Below are 17351 nucleotides of genomic sequence, written 5' to 3'. Positions count from 1 at the left end.
GAAGGAAGAGAAGGTTAAGATCACCCACCCACCCCCCCTTGGTGGGAAAATTGCATCTCTTGCCCAAAACAGAACTAGTTGTGTACTTGGAGCTTGAGTCTTACTCCAGGATAAACTGGCAATAACTTAATTGAAATCAATGGAGTTATACCAGTATGAGATCAGAATCCAGCCCAAAGGTCACTGCTTAAATGGGAACAAATGTCTGCTGACAGTAGGAATTTCATACCTCTATTGGTCTTGAATACTTGGTTAAATTCTGTCTCCTATCTTATGGCCTGGATCCAGATCCTATTGAAGTCAGTGGGAGTCTTTCCACTGATGCCAGTGAGCTTCAGATCAAGCACTGAGGGCTAGTCTACACTAAAGTCTATGCTAAAGCGCTGCTGTGGCAGCACTTTAATGGCCTTGTGTGTTGCGGCGTCGCGCTGGGAGACCACTCCCGGCGATCCAAAAAAGTCACCTCAGTGAGGTGGGGCACTGTTTACACTGGTGCTTTACAGCACTGAAACTTGCCGCGCTCAGGCGGGGGGAGGGGTCACTCCCCGTAGCGAGAAAGCTGCAGCGCTGTTAATTGCCAGTGTAGACAAGCACATAGAGGAGCAGTTGGCAGTGGCTGTCTCTTTCCTGTGCTTCCATAAATACTTGGGAGTAGCTACTCTCTGGCCCTCTTCTGCACAGACTCACTACGGTGGCAATGGTGCAAATGGAGCATTTTCTTGGGAAAAATATCAAGGTCTTGATACTGAGATGGCTAGCCCCCTTCCCTGGAATGTTTCACTCCCGGATGTGAACTGGGCAGGGTTACTACTTGCAAAGAGTTTCCTCTTCAAATCGAGGCTGGCTGACTTTCTGGAAGAGCTGTTTTAGCCGAACACAAGTTATTGGGCTCAATTCAGGGGTAAGTGGGTGACATTTAATGGCCTGTGACAGAAGGTCAGACTAGATGATCTAATGGTCCCTTCTGGCTTTAAAGTCTAGGAATGTCATGAAACATTTGATACCTTACTTTAACTAAACCAATTGCTTTTCAAGTGAAACTGAATTATTAGAATAGTTGTAGCTAAATGGAAACCTGTGCTATGCAAACAATAAAAGATCATACTTCAAAGTAAGTCTTGCCTCTCCGTTTCTGTAACTACCATAGGGATAAAATAAGAAAGCATGCAGCAGTTGAAAACTAGATCTAGTCTGGAACTCAAATCTCTGGGTAAGTCTGGATCCCATCCTGCAGCCCTTTCTCAGTCATGTGATTAGTCCTCTCAACTTCATCTCTTGGAGTTCTATTTTTAATCTAGATCCTCATGAACGTTTTAAGGACAAGACCTTGCAAACTCAAGTAATCCTTATTGCAGTCAGTGGGACTAGTCATTTGACTAAGTTGACCACTCCTGGGAATAAAGGCTTTACAGAGGCAGATCCTGGATGCTTCCAGAGATATACATACAGGAGACTCCACAGCGGGAGATGGTTCCATAGCCCACTTTCCCTCTTACATTGTAATTTTTTTTAAAAAACACAACGGACACTATTGAGTAGTGAACATAAAAATTCAATAGCCGAACAGACCTGTGATCCATCTAGTCCATTGACTAGTTGGGGACAGGGGCCAGCACCAGCCAATCCAGTCTAGTTGTGAATAAGAATGGAAATACCTGGATGATTAAATGAGAAGAGGCTTATGCTGCACATCTGGGTGTCAAATGGAAACTTGTGCATCTCCAGGTTGCACGTTATGGTCACCTGGTGCTGTTGGGTTGTGCTAATGATGCCGTTGTGAGTGATGGACAGAAAGGGCCTGCTGAGCGATTTCTCTTCATCCACTCTGAAGGAACCAATGATTGAACAACAATGAAAAGTAAAATGACAAAACGCTTGTTGCAGATCGAAGACAATCTTTTTTTGCAAACTTGCTGTTAGTCTGACTTTGAACGGTCAGTGAATCTTACTACATACAACAGGAAACAGAAGAGAGAGGGTGAGTGACAGCGAGTAACAAGGGATGAGAGATTTAAAACAAACAGGGGAGGACAAAAAGGCTGTGGGAGGAGACAGAAGAGACGGGAAGAGAGAAAGCAAGCAGAGAAAGTCTGAGGCGCAGAGAAGGGCTGATAACCCCCATCTACGCTAAGACTTGTAGTGGACCCCATTAGCATGCTAGATGAGAGAGGAAAGACATTCAAGGACATATGAACCACTTGCCGCATTGGACCAGGGACTGTTGGCCTAATTCTGATCTCACACAGCTTCCACCCCCTAACTATTGACTTTAGCTGAATTACTCCTGATTTCCACCATGTAAGTAAGAGCAGAATCAGGCCCTATGTCTTTATTTGTGTCTTGTGCAGTGCTGAGCACACAGCTGCTTCTTAACAAATAATCATGAATAATTAACCATTTAGGGACAATACCAAATATCACAGTACAGTGGGCATCTCCTGGACCTCCAGATTAAAAAGTGACAGGAGCCTCTAAAATATACTTTTGGAGTCTGTCTCCTTTTGATTGGCTTCCCTGCCTGTCAGATAGTTTTCCAATACCCTGCACATGTTCTCCTAGTGCCCCCTCACTTAGGGACTAAAAAACCCTGTTTTATTTAATGAATGTTTTCTTATTGTCATGAGATCAGTTAATTGATTCTTAGCTATTCCATCCCCCACCACCCAATTCATCCTGCAAAACCTTTGCTTATGGAGTAATCCTCACTCAGATGAGTTAGTCCCATTGATTTCAGTGGCTCCCATCATGTCCCTCATAATTACCCTTCTTACAGAAGCAAGTTGAAATCGGCCAAGGGGAGTCTTACTGTTCATAAATGATGATATATGGGGACCAAAATGTATCCACTGGCAGAACGAGGTTGGAAATGTTACAGAAATCCTGAGGATTCCAAGTCACAAAGACATTTTTCCACTTCTAGAGGAAAGAAAAATCACAGAATGGAAACAATTTCTGGACTCACAGCACACAGGAAATAGCTTTGATTTTACAGAAAAAAATCTCTTACCATGGTCACTAAGAAATAGACAGTGACAGTTTGTAGCTTTTCAGTCTAGAGAAACAAAATGGAAAAGTGATTATCATGATTTCATTAACTAAGGCAGGTACCGAGCTTGGAGGCTGTTCAGCGTTTTTCTTATAATGATGGCGTGATGGGTGTCAGAGATATGAGAAAATCAGGGCAGGCCATTCACGTACTTTTCTTGGTCTTACAAACTGAGGAGTAGACTGGAAGGGTCAAGTTCAATGTTTGGAAAAAAAGAGTTGCCTGATAGAATACACCTGGCTATGCAAATCTGTGCTGGGACAGGATCCAGAGCAGTAGAATGAGACAAAAATTGCAACACGGCTCAGGGAAATTGAGCCTACAGAATTGATCCGTGATGTATAAGGAGGGCAAAACCAAACAAGAATTACCAAGTCTCTCCTCACTCTCCCCCCAACTCCACTTTGCTGTAACACCAGCTAATATCGTGGGTTCCCTTTACCGAGGCTAAGCAGAGCTGTTTCCTTTGTAAGAGGCTTTTTTGGAGGAAACAGAAAAAGAGAGAAGTTCAGATGAAATGCAAATCAAGGGCCAAATTCCTGAGTATTCTTGGACAACTTTGTAGTGCTTTGGCAACACAGTGCAGCTTAACAGGCCAATTAAAAAGTGGATAGGAGGCTGCTAGGGAAATTAATCTTGCCCTGGACTTTGATCTTTTAGAGCTCATTTTAATGTGACCCCGTTCAACATGGGATGAGGACTAAAGCAATTTTAAATAACCCTCTCATTTGTGCAGATGTGACAAGCTATTTTCTCCTGGCACCTCCAACAAACATTGCTCTGGATTCTACTTTCAAACCACAGCCATAAAGGCTGGAGAAGAAGACCTTCACATCAGCAGCAGTAACAGTGGAGTTACTCCCGATTTGTGCTGGTATGAGTGAGAGAAGTCATTCACTCACTTTAGGATCATCAGCTGCCTCAGCTTTTCAATCTCCACAATATTTCCTACTATACAGAATAATAAAGAGTTTGTTTCCTTACCACTGAGAGGATGGACATCAATATAAATTGTACCTCCACTTTCAACGGCTCTTCCCAATTTTCCTTGGGTATTGTATGTAGTGCGGGTGCCTTTTCAGAGGAGATATTCAGATACTGAATAACGTTATCGTACTTACAGAGCTGTTCTGGGGCAGCACCTGTGGAAATAAAATGAAAGTCTGGTTATGTCCAAATCATTTTATCAGAGCAATACTGAGCAGGATCTCAGCATACACCACACAGCCAGCTTATGGAATGGGAATGCATCAGAGGATTAAAAGACATTGGGCTGTAGCTGCTAGAAAACCCTGTCAGATCTTTGTCCCCTTTCACACTGGCAGGACTAGGGTGCCCGTCTTAATCTTCCTCATACATGTATGAGAATATAAATTACTCAGCGGTTTTCCCCTGGTCCTACTCCAATTTAACTTACCTGTTGCCAAAGACAAAGTGAGAATAGTTAAGAATGCGTCCCACATCGTTCCCCTTTTCCTAATGAGGCAAATGATACAGCTGATGCTACAGCTAGTTGCCAGTGGCTAGCAGCTGAGGTGCCGGATGTGATTTGATATTAATCGGTGTAGGGAGGAACCTTATATAAGTGAAGGCTTTTTTTTCTTTTTATGAAGAATTCCGTGATAATGGCTCAATGCACTCAGATGGCTCTGGGGATCAGCTCATGAAATTACCATTAATGGATCTGATATTACGGGACCAATGCTGTGGTAGAAATAGTTTGCTTTAACCCCATAGTCCCTCATGGAAGATATTGCTTGTTGTTGGGATTTATTTATTCAAAACAAATTGAGGCTTTTTTGTTTTTAAATTTGTCCAAAGTGGGTCTTGCTGCTTATTGGACAGATTTGCCGCTGCACTCTTCCACAAGGGAACTGAGCCCTGGTCTTCCATATCTCAGGCAAATTCCCTAAGAACTAAGGATGGCTGTCTTTTGGCAGTCTTGTGAATGTAGCCCTTTGAAAATGCTTGGGAACAAAATGTTCTGGGTTAAACATATTTTGTTTGATCTGAAATAAACTTTTTTGATTCACTGAAATTTTTCATGACTTTCAGATTGTTTTGAGGAAAAAAGCCCATTTTATCTTTTCAGCACTGCCAGCCAGCCGAAAAGTCAATCATTTTTAAAAACATCACCTACCTCTAAAGTTGTATGAAGTTAACAAACTACCTTCCTGGTAAGAAAGTTACATGGTCTCTCACTGCTGGCAGTTTATCCACCTTAGTTCCCTCTGCTTAAAGTGCCAGCCATATCCTGATGTCCATTCTTCACCGTTCTCTGCACTGTTTAGGCTCCATAGACTTGGCGCCTTCACGGCTGCCCAGCCCTGCTTTATCTGGTGCAGCTCTAAAGCTCAATCTTCCTGACTTCAGATTCCCTGCATCCCCAACTTGTGTGCTTCACAGCCTATACAAAGCATAGGAACCCCAGAGGCTCATGACTCCAGATCCCTCTTATAAAACACACCCTTTCAAAAACTAAAAAGGCATGAGAAGAGGAGCTCTTAGGTGTTGTGGAGAGAGAGGCTAAAGTGGTAGTTAGTGAGACTTCGTGTCCAGCCAGGGCTGTCTTCCCCTGTAGAGGCTGATCTAAAGTGGGGGAGATGGGATCAGCCTTTTCTGCTCTCCACCATGGCCTGGGTGCCTTGAAAAGATGAAACTAGCCAAACAGCCCATGCATGGCTGAGGTTAAACTGAGCGCTGCTGGAAAGGAGGGTGAGTCCCAGGAGCACCATAAGGGCTGGTGCAAGGATGTTTCGTGCCCTAGGCGAAACTTCCACCTTGCGCACCACGCCCTCGGCCTGGGGAGCCATGCAGCAGCTCCCCGCCCCAGCTCACCTCTGCTCTGCCTCCTCCCCTGAGCACGCCACCCTGCTCTGCTTTTCTCCCTCCCAGATTTGTGGCGCCAAACAGCTGATTGACGCCGCAAGCCTGGGGGGGCGGGAGAAATGAAGCGGAGGCGGCATGCTCGGGGAGGAGGCGGAGCAGAGGTGAGCTGGGGTGGGAATCGGTTCTTCTGCACGCCGCCCCCCCCTCAGTTACTTGCTGCAGGCGGCCCTCCCCGTGCCCCCCTGCCCCAGCTCACCTCCGCTCCACCTCCTCCCCGGAGTGCGCTTTTGGCCACCCCCAACCACTTGGCATCCTAGGCGGCCACCTAGTTTGCCTAGTGGTTGCACTGGCCCCACATAAACCGGAACATCATGGGCCAAATTCCACCCCAGTGCATTCCCCTCCCCCCCCCCCCTCCAGGGAGTCAGTGTGGTAACAACCAAGGTGTGAATTCGCTGGGCTAGGATGGGGCAACCTCACCCAGCAGAGATGCTGGCAAAAGCCCACCCAGCAGAATCAAACCTCCCGGGGTGCATGTCTTGAATAGCAATACCCACCCCCTCCAACTGCCTTGTGGTGAACAAACCCTGAGCCATGTGGCTAAAAGGGCAGATTGGCTTTCAGAGCCTCTGGTTGCCTGCTCCATAGGTGCGGAACGAGGGGTGCTGCTGCACCCCCTGGCTTGAAGTGGTTTCCATGTTTATTATCTTTCTTTTTATTTTTTTTAAACCTTTTGTCAGGCTTGCAAAACTATAAAGAAAACTAACCATCCCATTCACAAACTCTCGTTGTCTGCGCCTACCAGTGTTCATGATGAAAAAACTGAGAGTATTGTACTTGCCCATCCACCCACCCCCCGCCGCCCCAAAAAGGCAAATGTAGGCGTGTAGAATTTTGTGTGGCTGCTTTATTGCCATTTCCACGTTAATGAGTAGACTGAAAATACCGGCAACTAAAATGAGCATAGTTGCTACCCTGGGGCCTGATGATGGGCGGGGCAGTGGATACTGCAGAGTTGCCTGGTGTGGAACTGGGAGTTCTCTGAAATTCCTGGGGGTTGTGCTTTCAGCTGTTCTGCTCCACCTGTACTGGTTGATGTCCTTGCCAGAGAAGCCCCCGGCTATTGACTGGGTTTATTACAAGGCTGCAGTTGCTAAGGCTGGCATGGTGGATGAGTTTGAAAAGAAGGTGAGATTCTCGTCCTCAATTAGATGTTGCTGCTGTTTTGAAATCCAAGTGGAGGCTGCTCATGTCTGATGCACAAGACCCAGAACTGTGAACTTTTCCTCGAGCAGGCTGCTAAGTGAGATTATTAGGAGGTATTGGCCCAGGTCCTGTGCTGTGGTGTGCAGTTGCTTTGCATCACACTGCTAGCACAAAGCAGCCCAAAAGCTGGCATAGCTAATGATAGGAAGGGTCATTTTAGTGGACGGGGATCCTCCAGTGGCATAAAGCTAATGCTTTTTTCTCTTACAGCCTGCATAGGTTTTCCCAGCTGTCGGTGTAGAAGTGGCCTGAGGAAAGAGTATATGGTCAGAGCTTTCCTTTTCTCTGCTGATTCCCAACATCCAAAGAGCACTAGTCTGGCTACTGGGGAAATATTGTTGCATCAACCAGGCAAGGTACTAACAAGCTTCAACAGGACTTTATTTTCAAAGTGGAAAACCTCTTTACCAAGCTGCTGCTGCACCCTCTGTAACTTTCTCCCAGCCTCTCAACTCCTCCCCCCTCCTTCCTGTTTCCTGACCTTTCAGACTCCCAACAGCTAGTGCTCCCAATTCTAATAATTACAAGCAACTTCTAAACACCACATTCCCTCCTCTCTTAAGAAATTCTCCCAATTAAAATAAACATCATTGTTCTAACCACAGGAACAAATATGAAATGTTGGCAGAAATATTACACTGAAAACACTGTAGATACTACATAACATAGTCTCTAGTCCAGACAGGTGGTCGTCTGGGTCTGACAGGCCGTCTCTTAAGCCCTGGTTCCAGTGCAATGTCTTGTTGTGTTGGTACCACGGTGAAGTCATCCAATGCAGACTGGGTGTTGGCATGATCCCCTTTTGGTGCATAGGCAGGTGCAAGATAAGACGCATTCCATACCCGCCCATCAGAAAGTTGACAGGTGTAAGGTCCCTTCTTCTCTATGATTTTAAGAGGAGCTGTGAATTTATGGTCCCCTTTGCATAAAATTCCAGGTTTTCATATTCTAACGAAGCAACCACTCAAACTTTGGTTCCTTAGCACCCCGCCGCTTGTCTGTGAAAGCCTTAGACTTTGCTTGGTTCTGTTCAACTGTTTTTCTCACATCATCCTTGTTTGGGGCATCAGGTCGTGCCTTCAACAATCCAGCAATGTTCAGTTTAGTATTCATCTGTTTCCCATGCAGTAACTCTGCGGGTGATCTTTGCGTTGTGGCATGTCATGTAGCCTGGTATGCTTGCAAGAAATCAGTAGTGAAAGGTATCCACAATAGCCCTTCCAGTTTAGCCATTTGCAAACTCTCTTTCAAACTTCTGTTAAACTGTTTGATTTCCTCACTGGCTTGAGGGTAATGTAGGGATGACCTTCTGTGTAAAATGTTCCTCTGTGCTAGAAAAGTTTCAAACTCCAGGGAAGTAAATTGACTACCATTATCTGAAACCAGTTCTTTGGGGTTACCTTCCCTGCTGAAAACTGAAGAGAGGAACTTAATTACTGTAGCAGAAGAGAATTGCTATGTAAACGCTACCTCAAGCCATTTACTGAAATAGTCTATTAAAGTGATGGCATAATGGCAGTCAATTGGAGCAGTATCAAAGGGTCCTCCAATGTCAATCGCCACTTTTTCCCCATGCAGATTCAGGAAAAGGAACAGGCTGTAATGGAGGGGTACATGTCACTGCTGTCTTATCATGCATTTGGCAAGTGACACAAGATTTTATGAGTGCTTCAGTTTGAGAGTCCATCCCTGGACACCAGTACAGATCCCGTGGTCGCTGTTTGGTTCAGACAATTCCTTGATGGGTATCGTGTGCCAGGTGTATGAGTTTTGACTGTAATTCTTCTGGCACAAGGAGCTGGTGTGTACCTCATAGCACACAGCCATCTAACAAAGAAAGTTCATCCCGAACTCTAAAATAAGGCAGCAAAACTGGGTCAAGGTTTTTAGGGTGACTGGGCCATCTCTTTGTCAGAAATTCCCGTAGTTTTTGTTGAATTGGACACGCTGCACAAGCAGCTTGAAATTGTTCTCTTGTAACTGCAGTGAGAGTGCTTGTAATAAGCGCAACCACGACATCCTCATCCTCCGGTGGACCATCTGGTGAAGGCAAAGGCAGGCGAGAAAGACAATCAACGACCACATTTTGGTTTCCAGGCTTATATTCCAGTTCATAATTGAAAGAGAGTCGTCTTGCAGACCATCGAGCAATATGGTATCCTGCTCTTCCCAGTCCTTCCGCGGTGAGCGACGTCGTCAAAGGGCTGTGGTCTGTGTGCAACTTGAACGTGCAGCCTCACAGGTAAGTTCTCCATTTGTCAGTAGCCCAGACACAAGCAAGTGCTTCTTTTTCGACTGTAGAATATTTTCTCTCAGCATTACTTAGTGTCCTTGAAGCAAATGCATCAGTCCTCTCTGTGTTGTCCTCATGCAGTTGTGTGAGAACAGCCCCAAGTCCATAATCAGAAACATCAGTAGTTACAATTGTGGGCAATGCAGGACTGAATAGTGCAAGTACTGGACTATGTACAATCAAGTCTTTCACCGTTTCGAAACTAGCTTGTGCATCCGTTGTCCACACTAAGGTTGAACTTCTCTGTAGTAATTCCCATAATGGTTCAATGACAGAAGCATAATTGGGAATGAATTTTGCATACCAGGAGGTAAGACCCAAGAAGGAACGTAAGGTTTGCAAACCTGTTGGAGGAGGAGCATTTGAAATTGCCAGGATATGATCTGGATCAGGTTTTAGTCCAGCCTGTGAAATTGTATGCCCCAGAAAGGAGAGTTCAGTTTGTCTAAATTTGCATTTGGACCTCTTGAGCTGGAGGCCTGCTGTGCTGATGCAGTTTAGTACACACTGCAGGTTATTGTCATGCTCCTCAGAAGTATTTCCAAACATGATAATATCATCCAGATAGCACTGACCTCCATGTAGATTCTTCAGAATCAATACATCATTTTTTGAAAGGCACTTGGGGCAGATGCGAGACCGTATGGAACACATTTAAAACGAAATAGTCCCTCATGTGTAATAAATGCTGTGAGGTCTCTGCTCTCTTCATGCAACATAACCTGGTGGTGTGCGCTCTGCAAATCAAGAGTAGAAAACATCTTTGCTCCATGGAGTTCTGCAAATACTTCTTCTATGTGAGGAAGAGGATGGCTGTCAATCGCAATAGCTTTACTTGGCTCCCTTAAGTCCACACAAAGGCGAATGCCTCCACCCTTCTTCTGCATCACTACTATAGGTGAAACGCATTCCGAGGAGTCGATCTCTTCAATAATGTCCTTTTGAACAAGTTTTCTAAGTTCCTCTGAAACAGCTTCCCTGACTGAAAATGGTAAGCGCCGTAACTTCTGTCGTACAGGCATCACATTATTCTGCATTTTAACTTTATGCAGAAACCCATAAGCACAGCCGAGTTTCTCCTCAACTTGGTGTTGGGTCCCAGCTGAAACTGGTGTGTGTACCGCAAGAGTGCTTTGCTGAGGAAGATCAATTAATCCATTAACTACCCTGAAATTTAAAGCAGCCAATAAATCTCTGCCAAGGATAGGAGTGCCTTTGTGGCACAATGTAGAACTCTGCAGTTCATAGATATTTCGGTCAGAAGGGACCATTATGATCATCTAGTGTGACCTCCTGCACAACGCAGGCCACAGAATTTCACCCACCACTCCTGCAAAAAACCTCAGACCTATATCTGTGCTATTGAAATCCTCAAATCGTAGTTTAAAGACTTCAAGGAGCAGAGAATCCTCCAGCAAGTGACCCAGGCCCCATGCTACAGAGGAAGGCGAAAAACCTCCAGGGCCTCTTCCAATCTGCCCTGGAGGGAAATTCCTTCCCGACCCCAAATATGGCGATCAGCTAAACCCTGAGCATATGGGCAAGATTCATCAGCCATCTGTTACACAGCAATCACCAAAAGTAACTGTTACTGGCAGGTAGCCATGTACTGGAATATGGTTTTTCAAATAGCACACAAAGTGAAGTTTGGGTTCAGTAAGAGGCACATCTTTAAAGTAATGCAGATAGATGGAATCAGGTAGTATAGATTCTGCTGAGCCAGTGCCCAACATTAGCTGAATAGAGTGTGGTTTGCCTGAGGGTATGGCTGAAATGTTTACAGTGCACTTTATCTGTTCTGGAATATGTACAGTAGTGATTTTGTCCACAGTGACATCTGATATTGTAACTGCATGCACCTGTTGATTGAACTGTCTCCTGCGACATACTTTAGCAAAATGTCCCATCTTTTTGCAATGATTGCACTGAGCTACTTTTGCTGGACATCCTGTGTAGCTTGCAAGGTGTTGTGGGGATCCACAGCAAAAACATGCTCTTACTGTATTTTGAATTTGCTGATTCGGTGGTTTTTCATTAGTTTTCCTCTTGCAATTGCGTGTCTGCAGTGGTAGTGAACTTTTCTACAAAGAAGTCACAGCCTGGACTGTGCCTCCTGTACCCATGCTCATTATTTTGGCTTCAGCTGTAGCTGACTCAATCTGAGTAGCAATGGTTATTGCTTTTTCTAGTGTAAGTTGTGGTTCTAGAAGTAAGCGTTCTCTTACATGAAGCATAGTTGTTTTCTCAATGAGCTGGTCTCTAATCATCTCATCTGCCATATTCCCAAAGTCACAAATTACAATCAGCAATATACTGCATTATAGTTTTCCCTGGTTTCTGCTCACACTGGCAAAATCTGTAGCGATTAGCTACTACATTCACTTTTGGCACAAAAAAATTCTTTAATGCAGTGAGTGCAGTCTCATATTTATCATCTGCAAGGGGAAAAGGGCAAAATATACGCTGAGGATCTTACTGGCACCTTGTCAGGAGCCCAAAGGATGCACCTAAATTGTATAAAATAGGCCTGACTCCTTTTTAATGTGCAGTTGGAGTTCTTGGAGATTGCATGGGTCAAGATGGAGCATTTCATAGTGGGACTTCTATTCTATGGGCTCCCCCTCTGTGCGAAAGAAGAGGGTGGATATAACATAAACTCCAGGGGTTGTACTCTGGTCATTGATGTTGTCTTTAGCCAGAGAATTTGTCAGAATTTGTACCTATTTTATTTAAAGCAGATGCTATTTTAAGGTCAGTGCCTCTTTAAGGAAGAGGCAAGATGAGAATGGTTAAAGTGAAATAGGATGAGAGTCACAGCTTCACTGCAGGAAACAATCTAGAATTAATGGGCTCACCAAATCCTTTGTTCTCTTGCAGACAAAGAGTGCTGCTGAATATGTGCAGGCTTCTAAATCCCGTATTGTCCAGCATGAGAAACAGGTAGGTTTGACGGGTTCTACCCTGTGAATTTCATGTTTAAGGCAGTTTGGTATGAAACCTTGTTTTAATTTCTAATTGTACATCTAGTTTAATTTGAATGCTGGCTTACATCTGACTTTAACATTTTCTTGTCTCTCCTCCCACTCCAAGCTTGAGAAGTTCAGAACCATGATTCCATTTGATCAGATGACTTTTGAGGACTTGAATGAGGTCTTCCCTGAAACCAAACTGGACAAGGAGAAGTATCCATCCTGGCCTATTGAAGACCTATAAATCTGTCTGAAAGCAGTTTCTGGTGACTGTCAAAGTCTCTAGAATCTTTTAAATAAAGTAATTGTACAGGGCTTCAGCAATGTGTCTCATCTTGATCTCAAAACTAAAAGATTAAATCCACTAGGAGTTACAAACCTGGCAAAACCTTACAAACCTCCACCAGCTTTTTTCCCCCACAGCCTCAGTGTGCCAGATGGGCTTGTGCCTCAGCACCTCTTATGCAGCTGTGCAATTAGCCCATGCTGCCTCAGCACGGCGTAGGAGAGGGCCACCCTGGCTGTAGAGGCAGGGATGTGGGAGGGCTTTTCCATCGCACGGCCAGATGAATATTACGGACTGGTTACATGAACCCATCAAAGAACAGGCAGACATGCTGCTCTTGATCTAAAGGTCGTGTGTAGCATTCGGGAATGTAGGTAAATGAATAGGAGAGCAGCTTCACAACACGCGCCTTCTGAGAGGAGCGTAAGATTCTACTTGGTAGGTTTCACCTTCAGCCAAAGCCGTGACCATTCTGGCGTTTGTTATTTCTGGGTGATCCAGGTCTCCCGTTAGTAATGTGCAGTACTAATAAGGCAAACACTTCCAGTGGTCTGCAAAAATCAGATACATGGTATGTTTATGTAAGACAGCATGTCTTGTGACCAGCACTAACTGGTTGGGATTTTTGCTATGGTAAATATACCTTTTCCTCTGGAGCTCATTATTTTCCTTTAAACTTGAATCCTGGGCTGTAGTTGAGGGTAGGAAGCCCTCCCTGGCCTGTTCCCTCCTTTGAGTTGATAGTGGTAGCTTGGTCTCCAATGACAGTTGGAGGAGCCTGTCTCATCCCATCAAGACCCGCACTAATCTAGTCCATTGTGTTATTTCATGTTTGCTTTGTTCCCCCCAGATCTCCACGGGTAGTTCAGCACTTTTGAGAGGTGCAGCTAAGATGACTTACACCTCCTCCGTAATTCCCTGTCAGCTGGAACTGGCTCCATGAATGTATTTTATTCAGGTAACTTATTTGCTGATGGGATGCCCTAGGTGTACACATTGCTTTACAAAGCACTTGCAAGAAAAGGCTCCTGCCCTGCAGAGCTTGCACTGTTATTCAGACATGCAGTATACAGCTTAATTCAAGCATAAGAAGCAGGAAAACCTTTTTAGGGAGGAGGTTGAGGCAAGCATTACAAAAGGCAGTTAGCCCACATTTAACCGCTCCATTGTACAATAATGATGATGCTAAACAGTAGTGATAAAAGCAGGTGCAGCTCTTTTGTAGACATATGTTTCCTATATATATATTTGATTTGTATAATATTTGCACCATAATGACGTTGAGAGGTAGGTGTCTTAACTGTGTGCAAATGTATGATCAAATGTGGCCTGAAACACAATGGACTTGGGTTCTAAGCCTGCTAGCATGATTGATTTCCAGAGATAAGGGGCTCCCTACTGACACAACCCTGACACTGGATACGGATATTCAAATGGAGGTAACCAAACACCAACCCTGCTTGCTTAGGAGGTTTCTGGATGATGTTCTATCTTGCTCACGGCATCTCAGCAGTTTCATAGCCTTGAGGAAAGGGTGGAGGGGTTTCTTCTTCAGCTGCATTAATAGGCAGGTCTCCAATACACCCATAATCATTAGGACAAAGACACCTATGAAAAACATCACTGCAAAACAAGATGAAGACAATGTGCTTGATAAACTCTCTGCCTTTCCTTCCTCTAGATCCATGGTTCTTTCTACTGTGGGCTTCTGTTCATAGAAGAAATATAGTGCCCCAAGTCCAGAAACTGCTCTGAATAGGGACTTATAGTATTACAGCTCTACTGCAGTGGCTACGTGTTCCTCTTCTTACTATCTCTGAATAGGTGGCATGTTTGTATTCTGCTCTCTTCCTTATATCCAGTGCATGTCGAATATAAAGTGACTTTTACTCAATAAAGACAAGTACCTATTATGGGTGGGTCATCTGAAGAAGTGGGAAGAATGTCTTTAAGAATCAGAGCCAACACAGACTCTCCAATGATGAGTGACAGCTGGAAGCTGATGTTGTCCTCATAAGAGCTGCTGCTGAACAAAATAGTCATATCCAATAAGTAGAGAGCACATGATGGGAAGATAAGGTTCAAAACGTATGAAATGGGTCGTCTCTTCATGGAGATCTGGAGGGAACAAGGCAAACATGAAATAACTGAATGGGCTGGATAAGTGCTGATCTCAATGGGATGAGACAGACTCTTCCTCCCTTGGTTGGAGTCCAAGCTATCAACTCAAAGGAGAGAACAGGCCCCAGTGGGCTTCCTATCCTCTGATGCAGTCCATGCTTCAAGTGCCAGCCATAAGTACTCGCCTTGATCCTATCCCCAGCTTTCTTTCCTTGCTTGCTTACCTTCATTTCCTACTTGCTCCCTGCCCTCTAATCCCAATTTCCCCTCCTTTCATAATCTGACCCATTTTCCACCTGTCCTGCTAACTCTTCCTTACCTGCCCATCTCTTTCTACCACCTACTTGCAGCCACATCACCTAACCCTCTTGGCCCTCATTTTGGGTTGAGCCCTGTGTTCTTCTACCCACTCTTGCTATTTTCCTGCTGGTATTCTCTGTATGAATATTCATGCACATGTGCCCACTGAATACATAGGCCCTCACTTGTCTGTTTTTTTTCTTCTACTCCCCTAAAGACGCACATTGAAACTGGAGCGGACAAAAAGGTCCATCTAGTGCAGTGAGCTGTCTCAGAGTGGCCTATACTAGATCTCAAAGGAAGATGAAACCGCCTTAGACCACATCCTCAGCTGGTATAATCAGGGTAGCTCCATTTATGTCAGTGGAGCTATAGCCATTTGTACCTACTGAGGATCTGGACCCATAACTGTGTAGTTCTATATCATGAAGAATTCCTTTTTGGTACCAGTTATGAAGGACTCCAGCGACTTGCCAGCATTAGTATCTAATTCCATATGCTCCTATGAGAGCTGTACTGTCAAAGGTCATTTTGCTGAAGCATGATCGGGCTTGCACAGTAGACTGCTTTGGTTCCACTCTCTTGTTGGCCTTCTCTCCTGCATTGTCAGGCGAGAGATGCTAGGAATGTGGCAATGGAACTAGCATGAGTTGTCTTGGGCACATGTGCTGCTGGATTTGTGAGACTGCTGTAATTCTCCCATTTAGACATGGGAGTTGCCTATTTTCCCCTGTGAACTCCTTGTAGAACACAGCACTTGGTATGAGCAGTAGATCGTGCTCTTTCTTGATTTCGCTCTACAGATCTACATTGTAGGGGTCAGGCAGACGCTGCAGCGGTGACACATTCTGAGACCTCCATTTAGAGGTATGTAACTTTCATTTTTATCAGATCATTCTGTTTTGAGATTTCAGACTCCCGCAAAGTTGCTAAGATAGCAATACTAACTCTTGGATGTAAGCAAATAATATACATCTCCCTGGACCTTTTGTTAAAATACCTGTACTTTATGAAGTGCTTTGCCTGGTGGGGAATGTGTATTTGTAATTGTGGGAGTTAGTCCTTTTAAAGATGACTAGATTTTCCTTGGGTTATGTTTTTAGTTTTTGTAGCTGAGCCCTGATGTTCTGAAGGGTGTGTTTATGATAAATCAATGAATGAAATCCAGTATATAGTGTGTGCAATACACTAATGATGCAATACCTCATAGATGATCCCAGTAAAGACTTCCTCCTCATCCTCTAATCTGTATAGTATAAATGTTTATGTTTGTGAACTTCCATTCTCCATTGGTCAAGTGATAAAGTTTGCTTTTTTTATTCACCTCATCTGTTGTCTGATTGGACCGGAGAATTAGGTCTGTTGCTGTTTGAGCAAAGAAAGTGAAGACAGAGTGGTTTAAAGGTCATTCCTTTCTCCGTACAGGGATTTCAAATCTGTTGCCATAGTCCAGGTGTGTATTCAGAAGGAGGGAAGAGAAGGTCAAGATCACCCACCCACCCACCCTTGGTGGGAAAATTGCATCTCTTGCCCAAAACAGAACTAGTTGTATACTTGGAGCTTGAGTCTTACTCCAGGGTAAACTGGGAAAAACTTCATTGAAATCAATGGAATTATACCAGTCTGAGATCAGAATCCAGCCCAAAGGTCACTGCTTAATGGGAACAAATGTCTGCTGACAGTAGGAGTTTCATAACTCCATTGGTCTTGGATATTTGGTTAAATTCTGTCTCCCATCTTATGGCCTGGATCCAAATCCTATTGAAGTCAGTGGGAGTCTTTCCACTGATGCCAGTGAGCTTTAAATTAAGCACTTAGAGGAGCAGTTGGCAGTGGCTGTCTCTTTCCTGTGCTTCCATAAATACTTGGGAGTAGCTACTATCTGGCCCTCATCTGCACAGACTCACTATGGTGGCAATTGTGCAAATGGAGCACACTGGTTGTTAGTGAGACTTTGCAAAGCTCTCACGTGCCTGCCATGGTCCCTCTGACTGTCTCTGCATTCTCTGGTTTGTTGTTTCATGTGGAAGATCCTTCCATGCTGAACACGACTGCTCCTTCACTAGTTTATTGTCTCGCAAACACAGCTGCCTCATATGCCTGTATGTCTGAGGTTCAATTGGATATGTGTATCTATATGTAAATATACAGTGTGTGGGGTATAAGTGCCACAGTGGAGCCAGGCTCTAATGCAGCCTCTGTAGCATTTCCCCCCGCCCCGTCTCCCCAAAATCCTCGGTA

General features: G+C 44.5%; 2 protein-coding genes across 2 annotated transcripts in view; one reads left to right on the top strand and one right to left on the bottom strand.

Annotated features, from left to right (window-relative positions):
* LOC142069038 (5-hydroxytryptamine receptor 3A-like) overlaps positions 1-17351 on the bottom strand; it is a 35740-nt gene that overhangs the window by 4668 nt on the left and 13721 nt on the right. Inside the window, exons 2-5 of the mRNA XM_075119264.1 lie at positions 4031-4188; positions 3008-3052; positions 2807-2916; positions 1656-1825 (exon numbers count right to left, since the gene is read on the bottom strand). Coding sequence (XP_074975365.1) covers positions 1656-1825; positions 2807-2916; positions 3008-3052; positions 4031-4048 — 343 coding nt within the window. The 5' untranslated portion in view covers positions 4049-4188. The remainder of the gene's footprint in view (positions 1-1655; positions 1826-2806; positions 2917-3007; positions 3053-4030; positions 4189-17351) is intronic.
* On the top strand, positions 6900-12706 carry LOC142069039 (ATP synthase peripheral stalk subunit d, mitochondrial-like). The gene is made up of 3 exons (XM_075119265.1): positions 6900-7063; positions 12312-12374; positions 12525-12706. Exons 1-3 carry the CDS (start codon positions 6971-6973, stop codon positions 12645-12647), a joined length of 279 nt encoding a protein of 92 aa, XP_074975366.1. The 5' UTR covers positions 6900-6970; the 3' UTR covers positions 12648-12706.

The sequence above is a fragment of the Caretta caretta genome, chromosome 14, assembly GCF_965140235.1.
Source record: "Caretta caretta isolate rCarCar2 chromosome 14, rCarCar1.hap1, whole genome shotgun sequence".
Classification (NCBI taxonomy): domain Eukaryota; kingdom Metazoa; phylum Chordata; order Testudines; family Cheloniidae; genus Caretta; species Caretta caretta.
This window is presented reverse-complemented; position numbering and strand designations above follow the sequence as displayed.

Excerpts from the sequence above, each read along its gene's own strand:
- LOC142069039 (XM_075119265.1), top strand. The coding sequence starts at position 6,971 with ATGTCCTTGCCAGAGAAGCCCCCGGCTATTGACTGGGTTTATTACAAG. Across the intron at positions 7,064-12,311 it reads TGGATGAGTTTGAAAAGAAG|ACAAAGAGTGCTGCTGAATA; the intron begins GTGAGATTCTCG and ends GTTCTCTTGCAG. Across the intron at positions 12,375-12,524 it reads TTGTCCAGCATGAGAAACAG|CTTGAGAAGTTCAGAACCAT; the intron begins GTAGGTTTGACG and ends TCCCACTCCAAG.